At 40.4% G+C, this 21,803-nt stretch overlaps 1 protein-coding gene across 2 annotated transcripts in view; it reads left to right on the top strand.

Moving 5' to 3' along the window:
- Window positions 1-21,803, top strand: part of RAPGEF4 (Rap guanine nucleotide exchange factor 4) — a 309,492-nt gene that overhangs the window by 37,080 nt on the left and 250,609 nt on the right. For both annotated transcript variants that reach the window (XM_025404812.1, XM_025404813.1), the window contains exon 2: window positions 18,856-18,998. In XM_025404812.1, the coding sequence (XP_025260597.1) occupies window positions 18,856-18,998 (143 nt within the window). The remainder of the gene's footprint in view (window positions 1-18,855; window positions 18,999-21,803) is intronic.

Genomic DNA, 21,803 nt, shown 5'->3' on the forward strand with positions numbered 1-21,803 from the left:
TGGAATTATAGGCATGAGCCACTGCGCCTGGCTAAAACATTATTTTTAAATGAAATGAGTTTGTTTGAGGACCGATGATTCATTAAATACTCAGTATGTTTGTTGAACGAATATGTGAATAACCAAGCATGTGTTTTGGTGCCAGGTGCTGTGCGTCAGATGTGGTTGCTGTGCTAAGGCTGCTCACAGTTTGGGGGAAGACAGAAGTTTATTTCCTCATCAAACTTTTGTGCTCTTTATTTACTTGTACTAGTTATGTTCTAAACCCAGGTTACTAATAGTGAATCACAAGCATGTGCTTTCTGAATCTACTTAGCACACAGGTCTTCCAGGAGATGTCAGTAATCACTCTTTGATCCCTTTCTTTGATTAAAACTCATTAGGTCGACTTCCACGTGAATGACTGGATTATTCTCTTTCATTAACTAATCTTGGCCCACGCAGAAATGCAGTGCCACTTTTTGTACATTGACATTGGCTTTTAAAGATTATTCCTGTTGGCTGGGCATTTTCCTTCTTATATAAGTTCATAAGTATCTGAAAAATCCAGATCTTTTAATGGATAATATGATTTGTTTATTAATAATAGAAGGAGTTAGTGTTGTAAACAAATAATCATGCCACATGAGTAACAAACTATAATCATGAACACATATAAAGAGTTTACTATTACAATCAAATATAGCCACAATAAAAATGATCTGGCATCTTTTATGATTTATATATTTGTTCTTGGACAGCATTGTAATTAGGGACAAATGGTTCATATGATGTTCAAATAAATGACTATAATTAGTGCTACTTTCATGCAGTCAAGTCACATTTTTCATTTTGCTGCTAACATGTACCCTTTCATCATCATCTTCACACACCCACTGGTATTTGCAGACGGGAAAAGACAAAGGTCTGGAATCTTACTCATCCATGGCTCTCTGGAGAAACCTTGTCCTCCTCCCTCTTCTCAGACTTGAGAGCCTCTATCTCCTATTCCAGACTTCCATCCCTGCCCCTCACAGCACCCCCCACCACCATCCTACCCAACAACCTAAACCTTTTCAATCAGAATTTCATCCTGCTCTGACCCACTGACTTGGAGCTAGAGAAAAAAGGCAACAGAAGCTCTAAAGCCAAAAAAAAAGAAAAAAAAGTGATCACCTGATATCCTGGGGAGGGAGAGAAACTGATCACATAATCGTCATATAGTGAATGAAGGGAAGGGTCTGCAAATGGTGTGAACTGGCTCTGAATCCCTGATATCTAGGAGAGGATCTGCAGAGAAGTGGAAGGAGAAGGATTATTTCTAAGTAAGGTGCATACATAATTTATTATCCAAACCCGAATACTTTTGAGAGTGAATGGGGGCACTATTAATAATTTCACTGGTACTACAGGTTTAAACCATGACCATCTCCAGAAAAAAAGACTTACTGTTGCACTACTTCTAAGTAGACATTGGAGAGAGAAGAGAGTAATGATATTGTCACACCTAAATGAGCATGTGGATTCTGCGTGTTATTGTGAAAAGCATGACATATGGAACCCTAAAAGCTCTGTCCTAATTACCCTCTATACTTTTGCCCCTTTCTTCTCCAGTTCATTCCCTGCTAGAAGACTAATTTTCGAAAATGATGGCTCTGATTTTTTCTGATTTTCTGATTTTTAAATATCTCTGCTGGCCTTCCCGTGGTTAGCAGAATGAAGTCTGTGCCTGACTGGCTGGCATTCAAATGCTGCTCCAGTTGGGTCCCAACCTTATTTCTCAGAACCAGTAGAACTCCAAATCATTGGAACTACTGGCTGTTCCTGGCCTGTCATTTCCTACCTCCATGCCTTTACTCAAGCTTTATTATTTTGCTGTCCGGAAACATTTTAACCTCTGTTTGTACTTTTGCAATTTCTGTCCATTCTCCATGACCTAGTTAAAATATCAGTTAAAATGCTGTGGAAAGCTGAGCATTGGAAGAAAGGGGCTCTCTGTGAAGCCTTCTCTACTCACTCTTATCTCATATAGCTCTGAACTTCTAGGAGTTTTTCTACAGACCTCTGTGTACCTTTTATAGACCCATATGACTGCTTTTATCCTTGCATTGCCATCATTTAGATATATGTCTTAGATCCCCTAATAGATCAGAAGCTGTTTTAGGGCAGATTCAAGGTCTGGTTCTCCCTTGTAATTCTCAAATAACTTTTCATTGTGCTTGTACATGTAGACATGTACCAGTCTTGTTGAATGAAAGAAATTAAAGACTGCAATTCAAAATTCTGATGCTGTGAATGAAAGAAATTAGAGACTGCAATTCAAAATTCTGGTGCTGTTTATCTCTGCTTTGGTGAAGAAAAGCTGAGGGATGAAGATGCTTCCTGTTTTGCTTGCTCAGAGACTTGGGACTGGGATAAGTGTGGCCATTCGATTCTTATTGGTTCTGAGGAGTGGCTTCCTTTCCTTCATAGGAGGGATAGAAAAGATGGAGCAGCTTTTGGTGTTTAAGAAGCCTGTTATAATCTCCCAGGCCAGAACTATATCTTTGGCATGGGTGGATAGTTATAGTATCCTATTGCTAAATGGACCATACGTGACTATAACAAGACTCCATTCTGCCATTTGCTGGCCCTTTGGGAGCCCTGTCTCCAGGTTTCTTATTGCCTAGGTAGTCACAATTACTGGCAGTTATAATTAAATGCAATCATTCAAACCTTTCCTGAAATTATATGTATGCATGGCTTTCTTTTTATTAAATCAGCATTCTATACACTAGCCTACCTGGACTGAACTGTTAATTCTGATCTCTATGAAAACTGAAATGACTAATACTGAAAGAAAAGACTGTCAAATTGAATCTTCATCCCTAACTAATCATAATCCCTGCCATATGTCCTTGGCACAAATCATGCTGTCTGGGGCTTTTCATTCTATGCAGTGAGGCATACAGGAAATTTGTGATGGTGAGGACTGCTCTTAACATTTTACACACCGAAGGGTGTACCGGAAGCTGTTTCCAAAAAGAATGAAATTCAAGGCATCTGTTTTTTTTTTTTTTAATTTGCATTTGTAGTTTTAGAACTGTGAAAATGAGGCATATTAGACTCAGTGGGTATGACAAAAGGTTTTTCCCTAACAAAAGTTTATAAGCAATTACAGATATTTTTTCTACTAGCTACCTCAGATTTATATAAGTCTATTCACTCTTAAAGACTGAGGGTTGTTGGGGGGAAAGCCTAAGCACTGTGAAAGGAAAGGGATTTGACTATATCCTAATGTGCCTTAGATCATCTTTAGTTTACTAATACTCTTTAGCCATAGGACCCTATTACTACTATATCGTCTTTAGTTTATAAGTCAGAGCTATAAAGTACATTATTCTAGCCAGAATCCTGAGTATATTTTGACTTAGCAATAGATCTAGAAGGTTCAAGTACATTTTGACTAAGATATTCATATTCTTAGCAGCCAAGTACTTACAGATTTACACTTTGACATGTCATCCTGATTTATTTTTATTTATTGGTTTGATATGTAACTCCTCTTAGAATATAGATTTTTCTAAATCTGGACAGAATGTCAGAAAATTTAGTCCCACATCACTCTATTGGATATGAGAAAGTCAAGACTCAGGAAAGTTAAGCAACTTGTTCAGGGTAGTAGGCTTGATAGTGGTAGTGCTAAACACAAGACACATAGTATCACTTCCATCACTTTCTGTTGGTCACAGAGCCAGCCTAGATTAACAAGGAGGGGAAGTAAAGCCCACCTCTTAATGGAGATAATGACAAAGCATTTGTGGCCATCTTTAATCTGCCATACTTTTAAAGCTTAAATTTTACTTTATAATATTTTAGACTTTTGGGGGTGTTTACTAGCTTTTTAACTGGAAAATTTTCATCCATTATTTAAATTTTTTTCCCTCCATTTTGTCTCTCTTCTTCTTCTTGGACTTTCATCATATGTGGATTAAACTCTCAGTATTGTCTCTGAGGCTATTGAGTCTCTAATTATTATTACTATTTTTAATCCTTTTCTCTGTGCTTTAGTTCAGATGATTTCTATTACCTGCCTTGAGGTTCAGTTATCCTTTTTTTCTGCAGTGCTCAATCTACTATTAAGTCCATACATTTTGTATTTTTAAGTTTTAGAATTTCCATTTGCTTTTTAAAAATATGTTTATTTCACTAGTGATATTCCCTATCTGTTCATGCATTATGATAATCTTTTCTTTTCAATCTTTAAACATATTTATTATAGTTATTTTAAAGTTCTGGTTTGCTATTTCAGCATCTCTGTAATTTCTGAATCTGTTTTTACTGATTATTTTTCTGGTTATGGGTCACATCTTCCTATTTCTTTGCATCTATAGTAATTTATATTTGTATGCTAGATACTGTGGATGCTATGTTATTGAGAGTCTGGATTGTGTTTCTTTTTTTTAGAAAAGATCAGCTTCCATTTTCCTAGGCAGTTAATGTCCTGGTCAATCAACTTGATTCTGTTTGGCTTGTTTGTAAGCTTTATTATAGTAGGTCTAGCTCTTGGTCTACAGTAGCATTTTTGGAGACTCAGCTGAATGTCCAGGGTGATCCAGGCAGCCTCCCTCTCTGCTTCCATTCCAGAAAGTGTTTCCAGGCAAAACAACAAATAAAAATGGTATAAAAAGTATATTTATTGTTTCAACAATGTTTATTGGGTATCTACTATAATCCAGACATTGTTCTCGGTACTGGAGAAACAATAGTTATTAAAAAAAAAATCCCTGCTTTTATGGAGCTTATGTTCTAGTGGAGACAATAAGCAATATAAATCAGCCTGTGTACTCTGACTGGTCAGAAGTGCTGTATCTCTCAGCACTGTGTGACCTCTGGAATGTCCACTCAGCTCACACTGTCTAGGACCTATTGTCTGCCACATCTCTCCATGAGTATTGGTCTACACATGTGCAGCTAATGACTTAAGAGACCCCCTATGCTAAACTTTGGATCTCTTTCTATGGACAACTTCTTTCTCTCTGGCTCACTTCACTGCACATTCCAGCTACTTCAGCATCCCTGAATTCTGATTGCTGCCTCCCCAACCCTGTGAGTCTGCCGTGCTCTGTTTGAGTTCTCCGTTTCTGTCTGTGTTCCGGAATGTGTTTCCAGGCAAAATATCAAGGCTATTGTGTAGATAGATATTTTTTGTGTGTTTCCCTTCTTCCTGGGATCAAACTACTGTTTATTTGTTGTCCAGTGTCTGAAAGCAGTCACTTCCTCTATTTTGTTCAAGTTTATAATTGTTTAACATGGAACTTGCAGAGGTACCATCCCCAAATCCTAGAGTCCTACCATAGGTGGGTGCATTTCCTGCTTTTATTTTGTTTGACTTTTCAATGGAAATGTAGTCAAAGGAGTGTAGGTGAGATGGGCTTGGCAGGATGTGGGTGGAAGATGTGATCTCACTTGTCCCAATAAAAGGGTAGCAGTGAGTCCAGATCCCCTGAGATACGCTGGGACTCTTCAGTTTGGATGCCTGTGGAGAGAATCTTAATTAAAGAGCATCCATGCCTGAACTCTGGAAGGCAATGACTTGCCCCTTTTGTGGGAACTGCTTTGGGAGCCATACCCTTATGACGTGTCTACACAGTGTCTAAGGTGCCTGCCTTCTTGGTGATGGAGATTGACAAAAGACTTTTTGTCTGTCCAGAGTGCTTTTCAGTTTTATGGGAGAAGCACTGGGCAATTTGGGCAGCCTTATCAGAGTTGGAGCCAGCACTGAACATGAGTCTGAGAATTTTCCCTGGGAAGGTGAATTTCTATGGGATCATGTATTATTAGTTTCCTACAGCTGCCAAAATGAAGTACCACAAACTGGGTGGCTTAAAAAACAGGAATGTATTGTGGAACAGTTCTGGAGGCTAGAAGTTTGAAATGAAGGTGTTGTGTGTGTGGACCGTGTTTCTTCTGGAGACTCTAGAGAAGAAGCCTTTCTTGCCTCTTCCTAGCCTCTGATGGTTGCTTGGCATTCCTTGGCTTGTAGATGCATCACTCCAATTGCTGCCTCCATCATAACATGGTTGTCTTGCCTCTGTGTCTGTTTCTGTATGTCTTCTCCTTTTCTCAGTAGGACACCAGTCATATTGGATTTAGGGACAACCCTAGTTCCATATGACCTCTTCTGAATGAATTACATTTGCAAAGACCCTCTTTCCAAATAAGGTTACATTCTGAGTTCTTTGTCTCCTCCTCTCCCGCCATGCTCAGTATGCTTCCTTTTTACCATGTTCTTTCTGTTCCAAGGGTCTCCCTCTCGTTACCCAGGAATAGAGAGAGCTAAGAGAAGGCTGTCAGAAGGACCTGACTCAAGAGAGTCCCCTTCTCTTCCTCTTTCAACCCAAGGCCCTCCGTGGGCTCTCCTACTATTTAGGGGCAACAGTGGCAATTTTTTGAACAGAGTCATCTCAAATTTGAGTGTAGCACTAAGTACTATGAAACGATTTTTGAGAGCATTTGCTTACTATGGTGAAAATTACATAGAGGAAGAAAAGCCATCAGTTGAAACCCATCCGGAAAGCATTTTAAAGAAGTCTTTGGTTATCTGAGTCATCCCAGAAGTTGTTCTAAATTTTAAAGAGCCACACGAAATTATTTTTTAACTTAATGCTAGTAGAGCAAGTGTATTTCAGAGGGACAATTATGGTAGAGTTCTATTTTAAGTGCTGTTTGGGATTCAATAAGCATCCCTGTTTGGCTGGGGTCTGGTGACCTAAGGCTGAGGGTGTGTGGTGGAGAGCCTTTGCCAAGCCTGATGATCCTCTACTGAGGTTAGATGCTCAGAAACAGTCAGAGGTTTTTGAAAAGAGTCTGTTAAAATTGAACAAGGCTGTACTTTGATTTCACATTGCATTTTAATTGTAACAAGACAATTTGCAGCACTCTAGACCTGTTCCAAAAGTTTTCCTCTCTCTCTTCACTTACAAATGCAGGGCTAAACATTCTTTAGACATTAGCAGGCCTGGTCCGGCCCTCTGCCTAATGATGGGGTTTTTCAACTCTCAGAATAGCCCTGAGCCTCAGATCTAGCATCTTATTCATCTATGGGCCGAGGACAGAGTGGTCGAGGACAGAGTGGTGGGGGAGGTGGAGGTATTTGGACCTTTTTATTGCTTTGCTTAAGGGCAAAATTGTGGTCTGCAGTGAGCGTCAATCACAACTCTCTTATCTCATTTGGGATCTTGAGGGAGCAGTTTCCTCTTTATTCTTTCATAGAGACATAAAAGCAAGAGGGTATGACTGCTAAGCAAGGAGGTATGCCAGGAATTCACTGACTTAACGTGCTGTGCTCCCTAGTGGTGGCTGTGCAGGCCGTGTTTCCGAAGGGTCACAGGAGTCTTGGTGTGCCCTGTCTGACTGATGATCAATCTCAGCTGTGAGTGAAAAACTGCAATGGCCCCTGGGATCTCAGACTCCTTCAAAGGGATTTTTTTCTGAGAGTCACCCTGAATACTGGCAGAGTCAAGAGCCTCAGCCGAGAGAGAACTTGGGTGGTTGATTGCCTTGAGGAGGTGCTTGCTTGTGTGTATGTATGTATCTCTGTAGGTGTGTTTATGTGGGTATGTATATGGGTATCTGTGTGTGTGTGTGTGTGTGTGTGTGTGGTCAGAGTGGCTGTGTGGGTAGGAAACTCACAGGGAGAGGAGTTAGGAGAGCAGATCTCTAGGGAGAGTTGCCACAGCGATGCACCAAAGTTTTTGGATGAAATGACCAAACAATGTTGGTGTTGTAGTCATAAAAAAAGAAATGAGAAGAAACTGAGTTTAAGGAGATTTTACAGTAATGCCTTCATGAAGTCTTTTTAGAAATTTCATCTATAATTGAAGTCTCTTTCTCTCCTGGATTCCCATTCTCTTCTTTCCCATTTCCATTGTGCTACTTAACACATTTCACCTTGATACTTGCTGTAGATGTACATATCTCTCTTACCCATTTTTAACTTTCCGTGTGCAGGAACCATGACTTTGTATCACCTAAGTACTTTATTCGCCTGTCATATAGATGATACTCAGTAACGAACTATAGAAATGATCCCTGAGCCAGGCGCGGTGGCTCACGCCTGTAATCCCAACACTTTGGGAGGCTGAAGTAGGCAGATCACGAGGTCAGGAGATCCAGACCATCTTGGCTAATGTGGTGAAACCTCATCTCTACTAAAAATACAAAAAAATCAGCTGGGTGTGGTGGCGAGCGCCTGTAGTCCCAGCTACTCAGGAGACTGAGGCAGGAGAATGGCGTGAACTGGTGAGGCAGAGCTTGCAGTGAGCTGAGATTGCGCCACTGCATTCTAGCCTGGGTGACAGAACGAGACTCCGTCTCAAAAAAAAAAAAAGATTCCTGAAAGTATAGGCTTCATACTCATTAAATACTTGCAGATTAAATGTATTTTCAACACCTTTCTGAATTTTGTTGACATTGTTGGAAAAACTTGTAATTAGGAAAGAGCAAACATTTCAGTATTCTAAGTGGTTAATAAACATATAATTAAAATAATAACATAAGTGGTAAACATCTTGAGTTTCAAAGACTTTTGCTGTATCCATGTCATCACTGACATTATAAATACACACAATTTTAGCATACTAATAGTCACCTAACTTCTGTGTCTAAATGTGTGTAAAATGGTATTTTTTTTTTTTTTTTTTTTTTTTTGTGATGGAGTTTTGCTCTTGCTGCCCAGGCTGGAGGAAAACGGCACAACCTCAGCTCACCACAACCTCCACCTTCTGGGTTCAAGCGATTCTCCTACCTCAGCCTCCCGAGTAGCTGGGATTACAGGCATGCGCCACCACGCCTGACTAATTTTGTACTTTTAGTAGAGCTGGAGTTTTGCCATGTTGATCAGGCTGGTCTTGAACTCTTGACCTCAGGTGATCTGCCCGCCTTGGCCTCTCAAAGTGCTGGGATTACAGGCATGAGCCACCGTGCCTGGCCAAAATGGAATTCTTAATAACTGGTTTATCTAACAGGGCTGCGATAATCAAATTTTTCAGTAAGTGTCAAGGCCCTTTGAAAAGCTAATAGTGTTATAAAAAGATTGAAATTGTAGAGTACATAGTATGTAAGATCTTAACTATTATTATAGAAAAAAAGCAGAGTGCACACCTATCCATAAAATCTCTAAAAGGCATGGAAGAATTCTAGTATATGTTTTTAAGCACTTTATTTATTGCTTTCCTGAGATACTTTTAAAAAAAGGTCTTGGTGGCTAATAATGATGATGATGATGGTGGTACTAGAAATAGCTTCTGTAGGCTTTTATAATTGATAAAGCTCACATGCATTATCTCAGATTTGACAGTTCTTCACTGGAGAAGATGAGTAGCTCTTTACAATGCTAAATTACTGTTAAAAAGAGTCAAACTGAACTGCAAAGTCGTTTTAATGCATATATATTAAGTGAACATTACACTCAATGTTTTGAAATACATTTACTGATTTTCCAAAGACATCTGAAAATTAAAAAAACATATCGAGGTAGTTGTGCATTATATATATTCCCGTAAGAGGACAGTGTCACCATAGTCTGCTAATGTGGTCCATTTCTTGGCCAAGCTTTTTATTTATGATTATGGGAGGGCACTGGGCAGACAGCAGTTCTGCCTCCCTCCCCCTTTCTCTTCACTTCTTCTTCCTGCACCCCTCAGGTCTGACTGTTGGGTGTTGGAATCTACTGTCCCAAGAGGTCCCCAGGAGCTGTGGCAGGAGTCGCCACTAAGGGGTCTACTCAGCTGATCGATGAGGGGAGTGGACACTCTCCACGGTAAAGGGTTTGCAAATATTGACTGTCAGATAGCCAAGCAACGGAAGTCATCAAGGGGACAATGTTTCTTACTGATTTATGGTTATTGTGTGTTCTGTCCCACAAATGCCTTTGTCTTCTTATTTTGTGCTGCAGCTAACTTAAAAACTGGTTAATTAGTCCCTAGATAATCCAGAGTTGACTGAATTAAAATTTAAGAGCGCAGTAGATTTCCACATTGCATAATGCATGTGGGCAACTCCCGGAATCCAGAACCTTTGCTTTCCCTTGGATGCCTGACTTTGATAGTTTCCATATTCAACTACCTTCTGTAGTAAAACAAGATCCGGCCCTGAACGTTGTTGGTACTTGTAATATAGTCCTTATTATACTATGTTCTAATTTTGGTTGACTCCGTTTGCGACTAGATTGTGAGCTCCTTGTGGAGGGTGTTGGCATTTTGCTAATCTTTGTACTTCAGATTAAGGTGCCTAATGTACAGCAGTAAAGCAGTATAGTTTACTGAGTGAATAAATAAAATGAATGAGCATTCATGAAAGGATGTGTTTGGTGAATGGAGTCATTTAAAATGTCTAGATTTCATAAATTTCTCTCGTGTCTATGTCTCCTGAAAGAAAAAAAGAATGGTTTTAACACTTATTTATAGTCCAGGTGGTAATTAAGAATTGACTCATCATGCCTGTAATACCTGAGGTTTGGGAGGCCAAAGTGGGAAGACTGCTTGAGGCCAGAAGTTCCAGATCAGCCTGGGACGTATAGAGAGACCTTATCTCTACAAAAACTTTTCAAAATTAGCTGGATGTGGTGGCATGTACATGTACTTCCAGCTTCGTGAGAGTCTGATGCAGGAGGATTGCTTGAGGTCAGGAGTTTGAGGCTTTGGTTCACTATAATCATGCCTGTGTATGGCCACTGTCCTGTAGCTCGGACAACATAGCATCTCTAAAAAAGTAAAATAAACTTAACTTTAAAACCCTATTGATGGCTGGGCACAGTGGCCCATGTCTGTAATCCCAGCACTTTGGGAGACCAAGACGGGTGGATCACCGGTGAGGTCAGGAGTTCGAGACCAGCCTGGCCAACATGGTGAAACCCCATTTCTACTAAAAATACAAAAAATTAGCCAGGTGTGGTGGCAGGCGCCTGTAATCCCAGCTACTAGGGAGGCTGAGGCAGGAGAATTGCTTGAACCTGGGAGGTAGAGGTTGCAGTGAGCCAAAATTGTGCTATCGCGCTGCAGCCTGGGGGACAGAGTGAGACTCTGTCTCAAAACATTAAAAAAAAACAACAAAAAAACCCTATTTCTTTTAAGATTATCAAAGCATTCTAATAAAATGATCTTTTTTGATACTGCTAATAGGCATTATTAGCATTATGATTTATATAGAACTTAAAATAATTTTATGTCATCAGAGATATTTTTAGTTTTAGCCTTTTGCTAATTTAGATGGATTGTCCTCTGTCTAACTTGCTGTCAGAAAGTTTTTGATGACTGTGAAATTCATCTTGGAAGAGCTGAGGAACCATGAGAAGAAGAAAACAAAACAAAACAAAACAGGAATGCATAGTGATTTGAGGGTTAATAAGAAATAAGACCCAACTAGCATTTATTGGATGAATGAATAGATAAGTGAAGGTGACTGTTTGGGCTGCTAAAACAAAGTACTTTATTTATTTATTTATTTATTGAGACAGGGCTTCACTCTATCACCCAGGTTGGAGTGCAGTGGCGTGATCATGCTCATTGCAGCCTCAACCTCCTGGGCTCAAGCAATTCTCCTGTCGCAGCCTCCTGAGTAGCTGAGACCACAGGCATGCACCAAAATGCTTGGCTCATTTTTACATTTTTTGTAGAAATGTAGTTTTACCATATTGCCCAGGGTGGTCTTGAACTCCTGGGCTCAAGCAATCCTCCCACCTTGGTCTCCCAAAATGCTGGAATTACAGGTGTGAGCCACCATGCCCTGCCTAACAAAGTACTTTAGACTAGGTGGCTTATAGCAACAGGAATTTATTTCTCATAGTTCTAGAAGCTAGGAAGTCCAAGATCAAGGTGCTGGTAGATTTGGTGTCTGGTGAGGGCTGCTCTCTGACTCACAAACAGCACCTTTTTCTGTGTCTTCACATGACAGAATGGAGGGCTAGTCACTGGGGTCTCTTTTATAGTGGCACTAATCCCATTCATGAGGGCTCTGCCATTACGATCGAATCACCTCCCAAAGGCTCCGCCCCCTAATACCATCACTTTAAGGGTTAGGATTTTAACATATAAATTTGGGGGACGTAGGACACAAACATTTAGACCATAGCAGAAGGTCTCTCCAAGAAAAAATTTACATGCATGAAACATGAAATAATAAATAATGGGGATGCCAAAAAGAAATGTTATCAATTGGATTTCAGAGAGGAGAAAACGTTGTAAGGAAAATCTCCAAGAAGGGAGTGAAATCTAAGCTAGGACATAAGGAAATTAGTCAGTGTGAGAAAATAACTTTGTGTTAGTTTTCTGTTGCTGTGTAACAAATTATGATAAACTTAGCTGCTTAAAAAAGTATACATGTATTATCTGTCTGTTTTCACGTGGCAGGAGTCTAGGCACAGCTTGTCTGGATCCTCTGTTCAGAGTCTTAAAGGCTGAAATCAAGGTGCTCCTGGCCAAGTGTGGTAGCTCACCTGTAATTGCAGCACTTCGGGAGACCGAGGCAGGAGGATTGGTTGAGCCTAGGAGTTCAAGACTACCTTGGGCAACATGGCGAGACCCTGTCTCTACAAAAAAAAAAAAAAAAAAAAAAAATAGAAGAGCATGGCGATGCACACTTGTAGTCCCAGCTACTTGGGATGCTGAACCCAGGGGATTGAGGCTTCAGTGAGCCATAATCACGCCACTGCAATCCAGCCTGGGTGACAGAGTGAGACCCTGTCTAAAAAAGAAAATAAATAAATAAATAAACAAACAAATAAATAAATAAATAAGAGGTGCTTCTTTCTGGAGCTCAGTTGACCTCTTCGAAGCTCACATCATTTTTGGCAGAATTCAGTTCTCACAGTGGTAAGCCTGAGGTCCTTGTTTTCTTGCTGGCTGTCAGTCAGTAACTGCCCACATTTCTTGCGACATGGCCCTCTCAGAGGCCCTCTCAGGCAACCAGGGCAGCTATCTTCTTCAGTGCCAGCAAAAGAGCCTCTCACTCCTTCCATCCTAGTTTAAAGGTCTCACTTGATCAGGCCAGGCCCAACCAGGAAAACCACACTTTCGATTAACAAAGTCAACTAATTCTGGGCCCTAATTACATCTGCAAAGTCTCTTCACCTGTGCCATACAGCATAACATAATCGTGGGAGTGCTCTCTCTTCACTTTGCCGTATTCTGTTGGCTAAAAGCAAATTGCAGCTCCCACCCAGCCTCAAAAGAATTATACAAGGCATGGGTCGTAGGAGGCCACTTTATAATCCTGCCTTCTACAGTGTCTTTGTTTACCAATAATTCTTTAAAAATTTTTTATTTTATTGTGTTAAGAACACTTACTATGAGATCTACCCTCTGAACCAATTTTTAAGTGTATGATGTATTTTGTTGGGTGTAAGCACAGTGTTGTACAGCAGATCTCTAGAGCTTATTCATCTTTCTTGACTGAAACTCTAGGTCAGCTGATTAATAACTCATTTCCCTTTCACTCTAGTCACTGGTAGCCACCATTCCACTCTTTTATTCTGTGAATTTGACTATTTTAGAAACCTCATATAAGTGGAAACATGCAGTATTTGTCTAAGACTGGTTTATTGCACTTAGCAGAGTGTCTTCAAGGTTCATGCATGTTGTCACAGATTGCAGAATGTCCTTCATTTTCAAGGATAAAACTCCATTGTATGTATATATGTATTATTTTCTTTATCCGTTTATCTGTTGATAGGCATTTAGGTTGTTTCCTTATCTTGGCTACTGTGAATAATGCTGAAATGAACATGGAAATGTGAATATCTCTTCAAGATCCTGATTTCAATTCTTTCAGATAAATGCCCAGAAGTGGGATATCTGGATGAATGGTAGTTCTATGTTTAATTTTTTGAGGAACCTCTAAACTGTTTTTCATAGCAGCCACACCATTTTAGATACTGACCAACAGTGTGCAAAGGTTCCAGTTTCCTCACATCCTCACCAACATTTTTTTTTTGATAATAGCCATCTTGACAGATGTAAGGTAATATCTCATTATGGCTTTGATTTGCATTTCCCTGATTATTAGTGACAATGAGCACCTTTTCATACCTGTGTCTTCTTTGGAGAAATGTCTGTTCAAGTCCTTAGCCTATTTCTTAATTAGGATGTTAATTTTTTAAAATACCAAGTTGTAGGGGCTGTAAATGATTCTTTTGTTGTTTGAATGTGTTTTAAAAGTGAAAGTTTTTAAAAAGTCATTTTTTTAAAAGGCCCTGGATATTAGATGCCAGGCTAAGGAAAATCAATTCTCTGTACTTGGAGCTTTTGCTTGGGGACCAGCTGTTCATCGTTATGATGGGAGAAGAAAGGAGCCTAGAGTGAGCTATAATTAGAGAAACCACATCATCATTTTGATATACTGCAAGAACTTCCTAACTTCCTCTTGGCTGTTGATCTTGACTGTCTCCCATCTGCCTCTAGTCACAGTCAAGGTGATTTTTCCAAAATGGTTATCCAATCATGCCACTACCCTGCTTAAAATGCTTCTGCTGATTATTAGACAGAACCCTCCTAGGATAGGACTGCCATGCTGTTCAGATTCATGTCTCAACATGTGCTTTGTGCTTCACATGTCCTTTATCCACGCTCAATGAGAGAGTGGCATAAGGATTAATGGAGGGATGAATTTGAGAGACATTCGCAGGTAAAATTACTGGGATGTGGTGAGGGAGAGTGTCTTGGTCTGTTTTGTGCTGCTATCACAGAATACTGGTGACTGGGTAATTCAAAAAGAACAGAAATTTATTTCTCACAGTTCTGGAGGCTGGGAAGTCCAGTATTAAGGTGCCAGCATCTGGTCAGAGTCTTCTTGCTGTGTCCTGACATGGTGGAAGGTAGAAAGGGCTGAGCCCACTCCTGCAAGCCTTTTTTATAGCAGCATTAATCCACTCATTAATCCACAAATACTGCATGAAGGCAGAGCGCTCATGACCTAAGCACTTTTCATTAAACACTTCCCAACGTTGTTGCACTGGTGATTAAATTTCCAACCCATGAATTTTGAGGAACCAAATAGCAGAGGGAGTAGGCTCACCTCTATGCTATTTAGACCATAGCAGAGGGTGAGTCTACTCCATGCATGGAAGTAAGGAGGGCAGGTGTAGTAGCAGATGTAGGAGAGAAGATAAGTTCAGTTTAAGGTCGCTGTAGGACATTACACTCAAGGGATTTTTGTATGGTTGGCCCTGTTTCGGGCACTGTAGGATCTATAAAGGAGGTCCCAGACATGACCCCTAGAGAGGGGAGAATATGCATTGCATTAGGAAATTAGAGATTCACAAAAGGATTATCACTGGTGGTAGATTCCAGAGATCGAATGATAACGGTGTCTGTTAATAGCCAAATGAAATTTTCCCCACTCCATGAAGTACCCGATAAAGTTAATGACAGATAGAAGGTTGCTTTTCATTGTTTCTGAGGCTTGACTATTAAACAAGAATGACATCGTTAGGGCCTAATTTGGGGGTACACAAAAATATCAGGAGAAGAGGTTTCACTCTTCTCCCAGTTATCTCAAATCAATTTTGTCTTTCCAAGTGTCTTTTGTCATTTAACAATCTGGTTATGAAGCTTGAAGTTCTTCTGTGCTTGTTTTGGACTGTGTAGAAGTACGTACGTTTTTCTTCTACTGTTTTCTGGTGAGTGTCAGGCTAAAAATCTTTTTAGCTGCCCTAGTCTGCATTCCTAATGTGGGAGATGCTCTGGCGAGTATAAACAAAAAGGGATGCTCTTTCCTTCTTTGTGGAAGATGGATTCTAATCTCTATCTCTTTTCCTATGTAGCTAAGTAGAATCTGCCATATCAATGCCCAGTCAGTTTCTAGCTCATCTAGTCCTTATGATTCCTCCCACGGTCACTTGCATGCTGCCATTGCTTTGGGCCTGTGGCTGCTGCCAGTGCTTCTATAGCAGCAACCCGACTTCCTACTGGCACCAGCACCAGCTCTGCCCCCTGGGAAGTGTGCTTTACTGTCTGGGATCCCCCGCTAGGGGTGCCTCTGCCAGCTGCTGCTGTCCTTGCTGCCCTCCATACACACAAAGACTGAAAGTTGTCTGCACCACTGTCCATACCACCTTATTAACTGCTGAAGCCCTAGTCTCTGTTCCAAAGCCCCTTAACTTTGAGGACATAGCTTCTGGTAAGGAGTTTAGGAAGCCCTTCCGAAGGGGTAATTGGAGGAAGAGGCACTGAATCTGATGTGTTGTATTTTCCCAAGTCAAGCCTACACATCTCTCAGTGCTTTCAGGCACGCTGTCATCTCAGAGACTGGGCACACACACATCAGGATTTCCCTTCCTCTTCCCCAAGAAGCAGAATCCAAACCCTTCCAGTAGGGGTTTGCTGGGAGGCCAGGGAGTTGTGGGCATATTCTTTGAATCTAGTTTTCTTGGGCCTAAAAGTGTGATGGGGTGAAAATTGAACAAGGTGAAGAGCCTTTAAACAAAGCTCAGGAAAGCCTGTATCTTAGGTCTTCCACTTAGTAACAGGTCATTTACTCATGTCCTCTGAAAATGTTCATCTCTCATGATGCACTCTGTCTTCTTCTGACAATGTCCCAAGTCCCTTGAACTCTGGCTTAGCTAGTCTTGGCTTCTGTATTAGTCTGAGTAATACTGGGTGATGCTGTGATAATGTCCCTGCCCCATCTCAGTAGCTTCATATTTGCCACTATACAGAATCTTTTGTGGGTTGTACATTCTTCTCTATCTTGTGGCTATAGCATGTAAAACACATGCCTCCTGCCTTAGTTTCCTAGGGCTGCCGGAACAAGATACCACAAACTGAGTGGTGTAAAACAACAAACACTTTTTTCTCTCAGGGTTCTGAAGGCTGGAAGTCCAGAATCAAGGTGTGGGAGGCCCGTGTCTTCTCTGAAGGCTCTAGGGAACAATCCTTCTTGTCCCTTTCTAGCTTTTGAAGGTTGCCAGCAATCTTCGGCACTCCTTGCTGGTAGATGCGTCACTCCAATCTCTATCACCACCTCCACGTGGCTATTTTCCCTGTGTCTCTCTGTCCAATTTCCCTTCTTTTTCTAATGGTGCTAGTTATTAGATTAGGGCCAACCATAATCCAGTGTGACCTCATCTTAATTTGATTGCATCTATAAGACCCTATTTCCAAAGAAGATTACATGCACAGGTGCTGAGTACCAGGTCCCTGATATATCTTTTGAGGAGACACAGTTCAACCCTTAACACCCTTCAAAGTTGTTCCTGATGAAGAGAGGCAGAAGAGAGGCCTCCGGCTCTTACCAGTCTCACCTCAGAAGAGATATATGCTAGTTTTGTTCGCAGTCCAGCCCCAACGTGACTACAAGGGAGGCTAGTACATTCAGGGGAGCACATGGCTATTTGGTGAACATTACCTGTCTCTGTCACATCCTCATCCAGTTTGTTTCCTCTGATCCCAGAATGCTCTGGGGCACACATGATAGTTTCTATGTAATGTGAAATATCTATCAAGAATAGCAGTGGGTTCCTGCAAAGCACATGGAAGGAACAGACTTGGAAAATTGCTCAAAGAAAATAAAAAAAATAGTTTATATAGTTCATAAAACTATCTTATTTTTGTTTGGTTCTTTGATTTATCTTAATTCAGAGGTTACGAAATGGCAGTCAGCAGGTTGGATCTATTCCATAGATTTTTTTTTTGTGTGTGTGGCCCACACAGTGTTCAAGAAATATGAACAGACTGGGCATGGTGGCTCATGCCTGTAATCCTAGCACTTTGGGAGGCTGAGGCAGGAAGATTGCTTGAGCCCAGGAGTTTGAGACCAGCCTGGGCTATATGATGAAACCCTGCCAGTACAAAAAATTAGCTGGATGTGGTAGAGTGCACCTGTAATCCCAGCTACTTGGGAGGCTGAAGTGGCAGGATCACTTAAGCCCTGGAGGTCGAGGCTGCAGTGAGCCAAGATTGTGTCACTGCACTCAGCCTGGGCAACAAAGTGAGCCTATAATCCCAGTACTTTGGGAGGCCAAGGCGGGTGGATCGCCTGAGGTCAGGAGTTCAAGAGCAACCTGGCCAGCATAGTGAAACCCCATCTCTACTAAAAATACAAAAAATTAGTTGGGTGTGGTAGCGGGTGCCTGTATTCGCTTGAACTCAGGAGGCGGAGGTTGCAGTGAGCCAAGATTGTGCCATTGCACTCCAACCTGGGCAACAAAAGCGAAACTCTGTCTCAAAAAAAAAAAAAAAAAAAAAAAAGCAAACAAATGTCTACACAACTAGATTTACCTTGAACAATAGGAAGATTTGACAACATCTGGGCTCACATTTACACAGAAAACTAAGAAGAAGGAAAACAGCCAAATAAGAGCTGCTCCCTGTGGACAGTCCCATGTTTGCAGTTCACCCTCATGCCCACCATTCCCTGGAGAATCACTAACACTGAGGCTGTCACTTCTTATTTGTCTTTGTGATTTCACTGTTGTTTTCTTAGAGTAGAGATTTTTTCCCCTTATATCTTGCTCTTTCTACTCACTTCCTTTACCTCATTGGGCCCTGCAGGCGTTTGTGTTTGAGACTTCAATTTTTAGTAAAATCTGCATTTTCATGTATCTTGTGCTTCTAAGGGATTAAGCATTATATCATAGTATCACCTTGAACTTAGCACTCTGAGGTTGACTCCTGCTATAGCATCTGCAATAGTAGTGATTTAAGGCGAATAGTTGGTAAAGCTCCAGAAATGTCTATATCAGCCCAGAAATACCTATAAGGGGGTGGATAAATGTTTGCAATGAAATATTCACAATTGGGTTATTTGGGTAAATTTGAATATAATTAAAATGAGGCCTATTGACTCACTTTGAGGTAAATCTTTACTGATATAGCTTTTGTACCTTTTCTCCCTAAACAGACCATTGGAGCGATCCAGCGAAGATGTGGATATAATCTTCACTCGACTGAAAGAAGTTAAAGCTTTTGAGAAATTTCACCCAAATCTCCTTCATCAGATTTGCTTATGTGGTTATTATGAGAATCTGGAAAAGGGAATAACATGTAAGAAATGCAACTCTAGTAGTATATTTCCATGTATGGTTTATGCTCATTTGTGGTTACTTTATGGAGATAAATAGCAAATGGAGTATTTATGTACTAAATATTTGAGCTTCAACCAAAGGTATTAAGTTGACATTTCCCTCTAGTCTGTTTATTCAGTTCCATGTAGGTGTTTCCCTAACTCCTTTGCTCACAGAATGTAAATGGTTCTTCCAGGGCAACTGCCTTTCTAGATGGAGCTGGAGGGATGTAATGATTCACACATTTAGCTATATCTTTAGAAATTCAAATAATTGTCTTCTCTAATCCAAGAAATGTGTGGCCAACAGGATATTAAGGTAAAAGTTCTCTTAACTAGTGCTGATAGTAATGTTTTGAATTAATGCTAGTTTTATCATCTATTCCAGTTGTGAATAAGGGGCAGGGAGATAGAATAACAGTTGGATTTTTTTTAAAGTATTTTTTCATTAAAGAAGTAATAGTTCTTCTGTTGGAACACTTTATGCTGCACTCACAGAAAACTCCCTTTCAACTGATTTGAATATTCAATAACTTATACAACAAGAAAAAAAATCAATTACTCATATAGAAGAAATCCTGAAGTAGAATGACTTCAGGGTTGGTTAGTGAAGTGACTCAGTGAAATTATTAAGGCTTCAGGTCCTTCCTGTATTTTTTGTTTTTGTATGCATTCTGAGGTGTTGAGTTTTGTCCTCAGACTTGTCCCAAATTATTCTGACAGCTATAGCTGTTGGATGCATTATGTATTGATACAAAAACGTCCTGCTGAAGGACTATTTCATTTTGGGTCTCTGTTTTAGAAGTCCCCCAGCAGACTTCTTTTATTGACTCATTGGCCAGAAATGCATCGCATGCCTAAGTCTAAACCAATCACTTGCAAAAATAATGGGATCACCAGGACTGATTTATACCAATCATGATTGCCCTAGTGGAGCTAACACCTAGCCCTATGGATGAGCGTGGAAACTTGTCTAAAACCTGGGTTCAGTTAGACAACAGGGCATGAGTGGTTCTGGGTGGGAAAGCAACAGGGTGAGTCACTACATTATGGTAGAAAATTTAGAAAGTCAACAAAATAAAAATCACCTACAATTTCTACCATTAACATTTTGTGGGCCAGGCGCAGTGGCTCACGCTTGTATTCCTGGCACTTTGGGAGGCCAAGGTGGGCAGATCATGAGGTCAGGAGATTGAGACCATCCTGGCTAACACGGTGAAACCTCGTCTCTACTAAAAATACAAACAATTAGCCGGCCGTGGTGTCAGGCACCTGTAATCCCAGCTACTCGGGAAGCTGAGGCAGGAGAATGGTGTTAACCCAGGAGGTGGAGGTTGCAGTGAGCTGAGATTGCGCCATTGTATTCTGCACTCCAGTCTGGGTGACAGAACAAGACTCCGTCTCAAAAAAAAAAAAAAAAAAAAATTGGGGTATATTCTTCAAAATGTTCTCCTATGTGTACACATAGAAGCATAGTTACATTTCTTTTTCTTTTTCTTTCTTTCTTTTTTTTTTTTTTTTTTTTGAGATGAGTTCTTGCTCTGTCATCTAGGCTGGAGTGCAGTAGGGCAATTATGGCTCACTACAACCTTGAACTCTTAGGCTCAAGCCATCTGCCCACCTCAGCCTCCTGAGTAGCTAGGACTGCAGGCATATGCCACCATGCCCAGCTACTTTCTTTAATTTTGGTAAAGACCAGATCAGCTATGTTGCCCAGGCTGGTCTTGAACTCCTGGTCTCAAGCAATCCTCCTGCCGTGGCTTCCCAAAGTGTTGGGATTATAGGCGTGGGCCCCCGCACCCAACTCATAGTTACATTTCTGTTAAGAAAAAATCATCCATACATATCATTTTCAACCAGTCTTTTAAAACTGATATCAGAAACTCTATTCTTTTGGCAATAAAACTACTTTATGTTTCTAAAAGCCATTTTCAAAATGAATCTCCTAACATGTGTAACATAAATTTGATTGACAAATAATGTCTTTTGGGGCCAAGAATTTCATAAAAGACAAAACCCTAACTCTAAAATGAGTCACAAAGATTTGGAATAGCAGAGTTACTGGAGAGACCAGCTATAAACTCATCAACCCCATCTTAAGCTTGTCATTGCACTTGGTAGGATGTCATTGTTGTTCTTTGCCTTTCCACAGCATGTCCTAGTCAGGATGTTCAGAGCAGCTTGTCATCATTAATTGTGGTTCCCAGAAGCTTGCTCTTCTCCAGTGAGCAGTAGCCTTGCCAGGACTCAGTTGTCCCACGAGCTGTCATGTGATTTTTCATTGAGTTACTTGACCTCTGACTTTAACTGTGAAGAGGATTTTAAAATGTCAAATCGCTCCATCTAGTTATTTAGTTAGGATATTTAAAAGGACAGTTGGTTTGCATGACATTTTTGAGCCAGTGTTTTGGAATTACTTTCCTAAACCTGGTCTTAATATGATATGGGAACTATGGTTCTATCTAAATACCTAAATATTTTCTCTCTGAGAGGACAAACTTGGAGCAAGATCAGGTTCAAAAATTTCTGATGAGGGTCATTCAAATGCTTAAAAGCAGTGAATTTATAAAAAGAATAAGAAAATGAACAATGATAATATAGTAGTTAAAATTTTTAAACAAAGCAGATTTTGGTTTTTTAAATCAATCATTGGTCACCTTAAAAGGAGAGATGCTAGTCTAGAAAACACATTGCTTTTAATATAGTCTTGGGAAATATCAGCCAATTCTTCTTAAATTCAAAGGATCTTATAACATTTAAAGCTATCATCTTTATTACAGCTCTGT

Source organism: Theropithecus gelada, chromosome 12 (genome assembly GCF_003255815.1).
Source record: "Theropithecus gelada isolate Dixy chromosome 12, Tgel_1.0, whole genome shotgun sequence".
Classification (NCBI taxonomy): domain Eukaryota; kingdom Metazoa; phylum Chordata; class Mammalia; order Primates; family Cercopithecidae; genus Theropithecus; species Theropithecus gelada.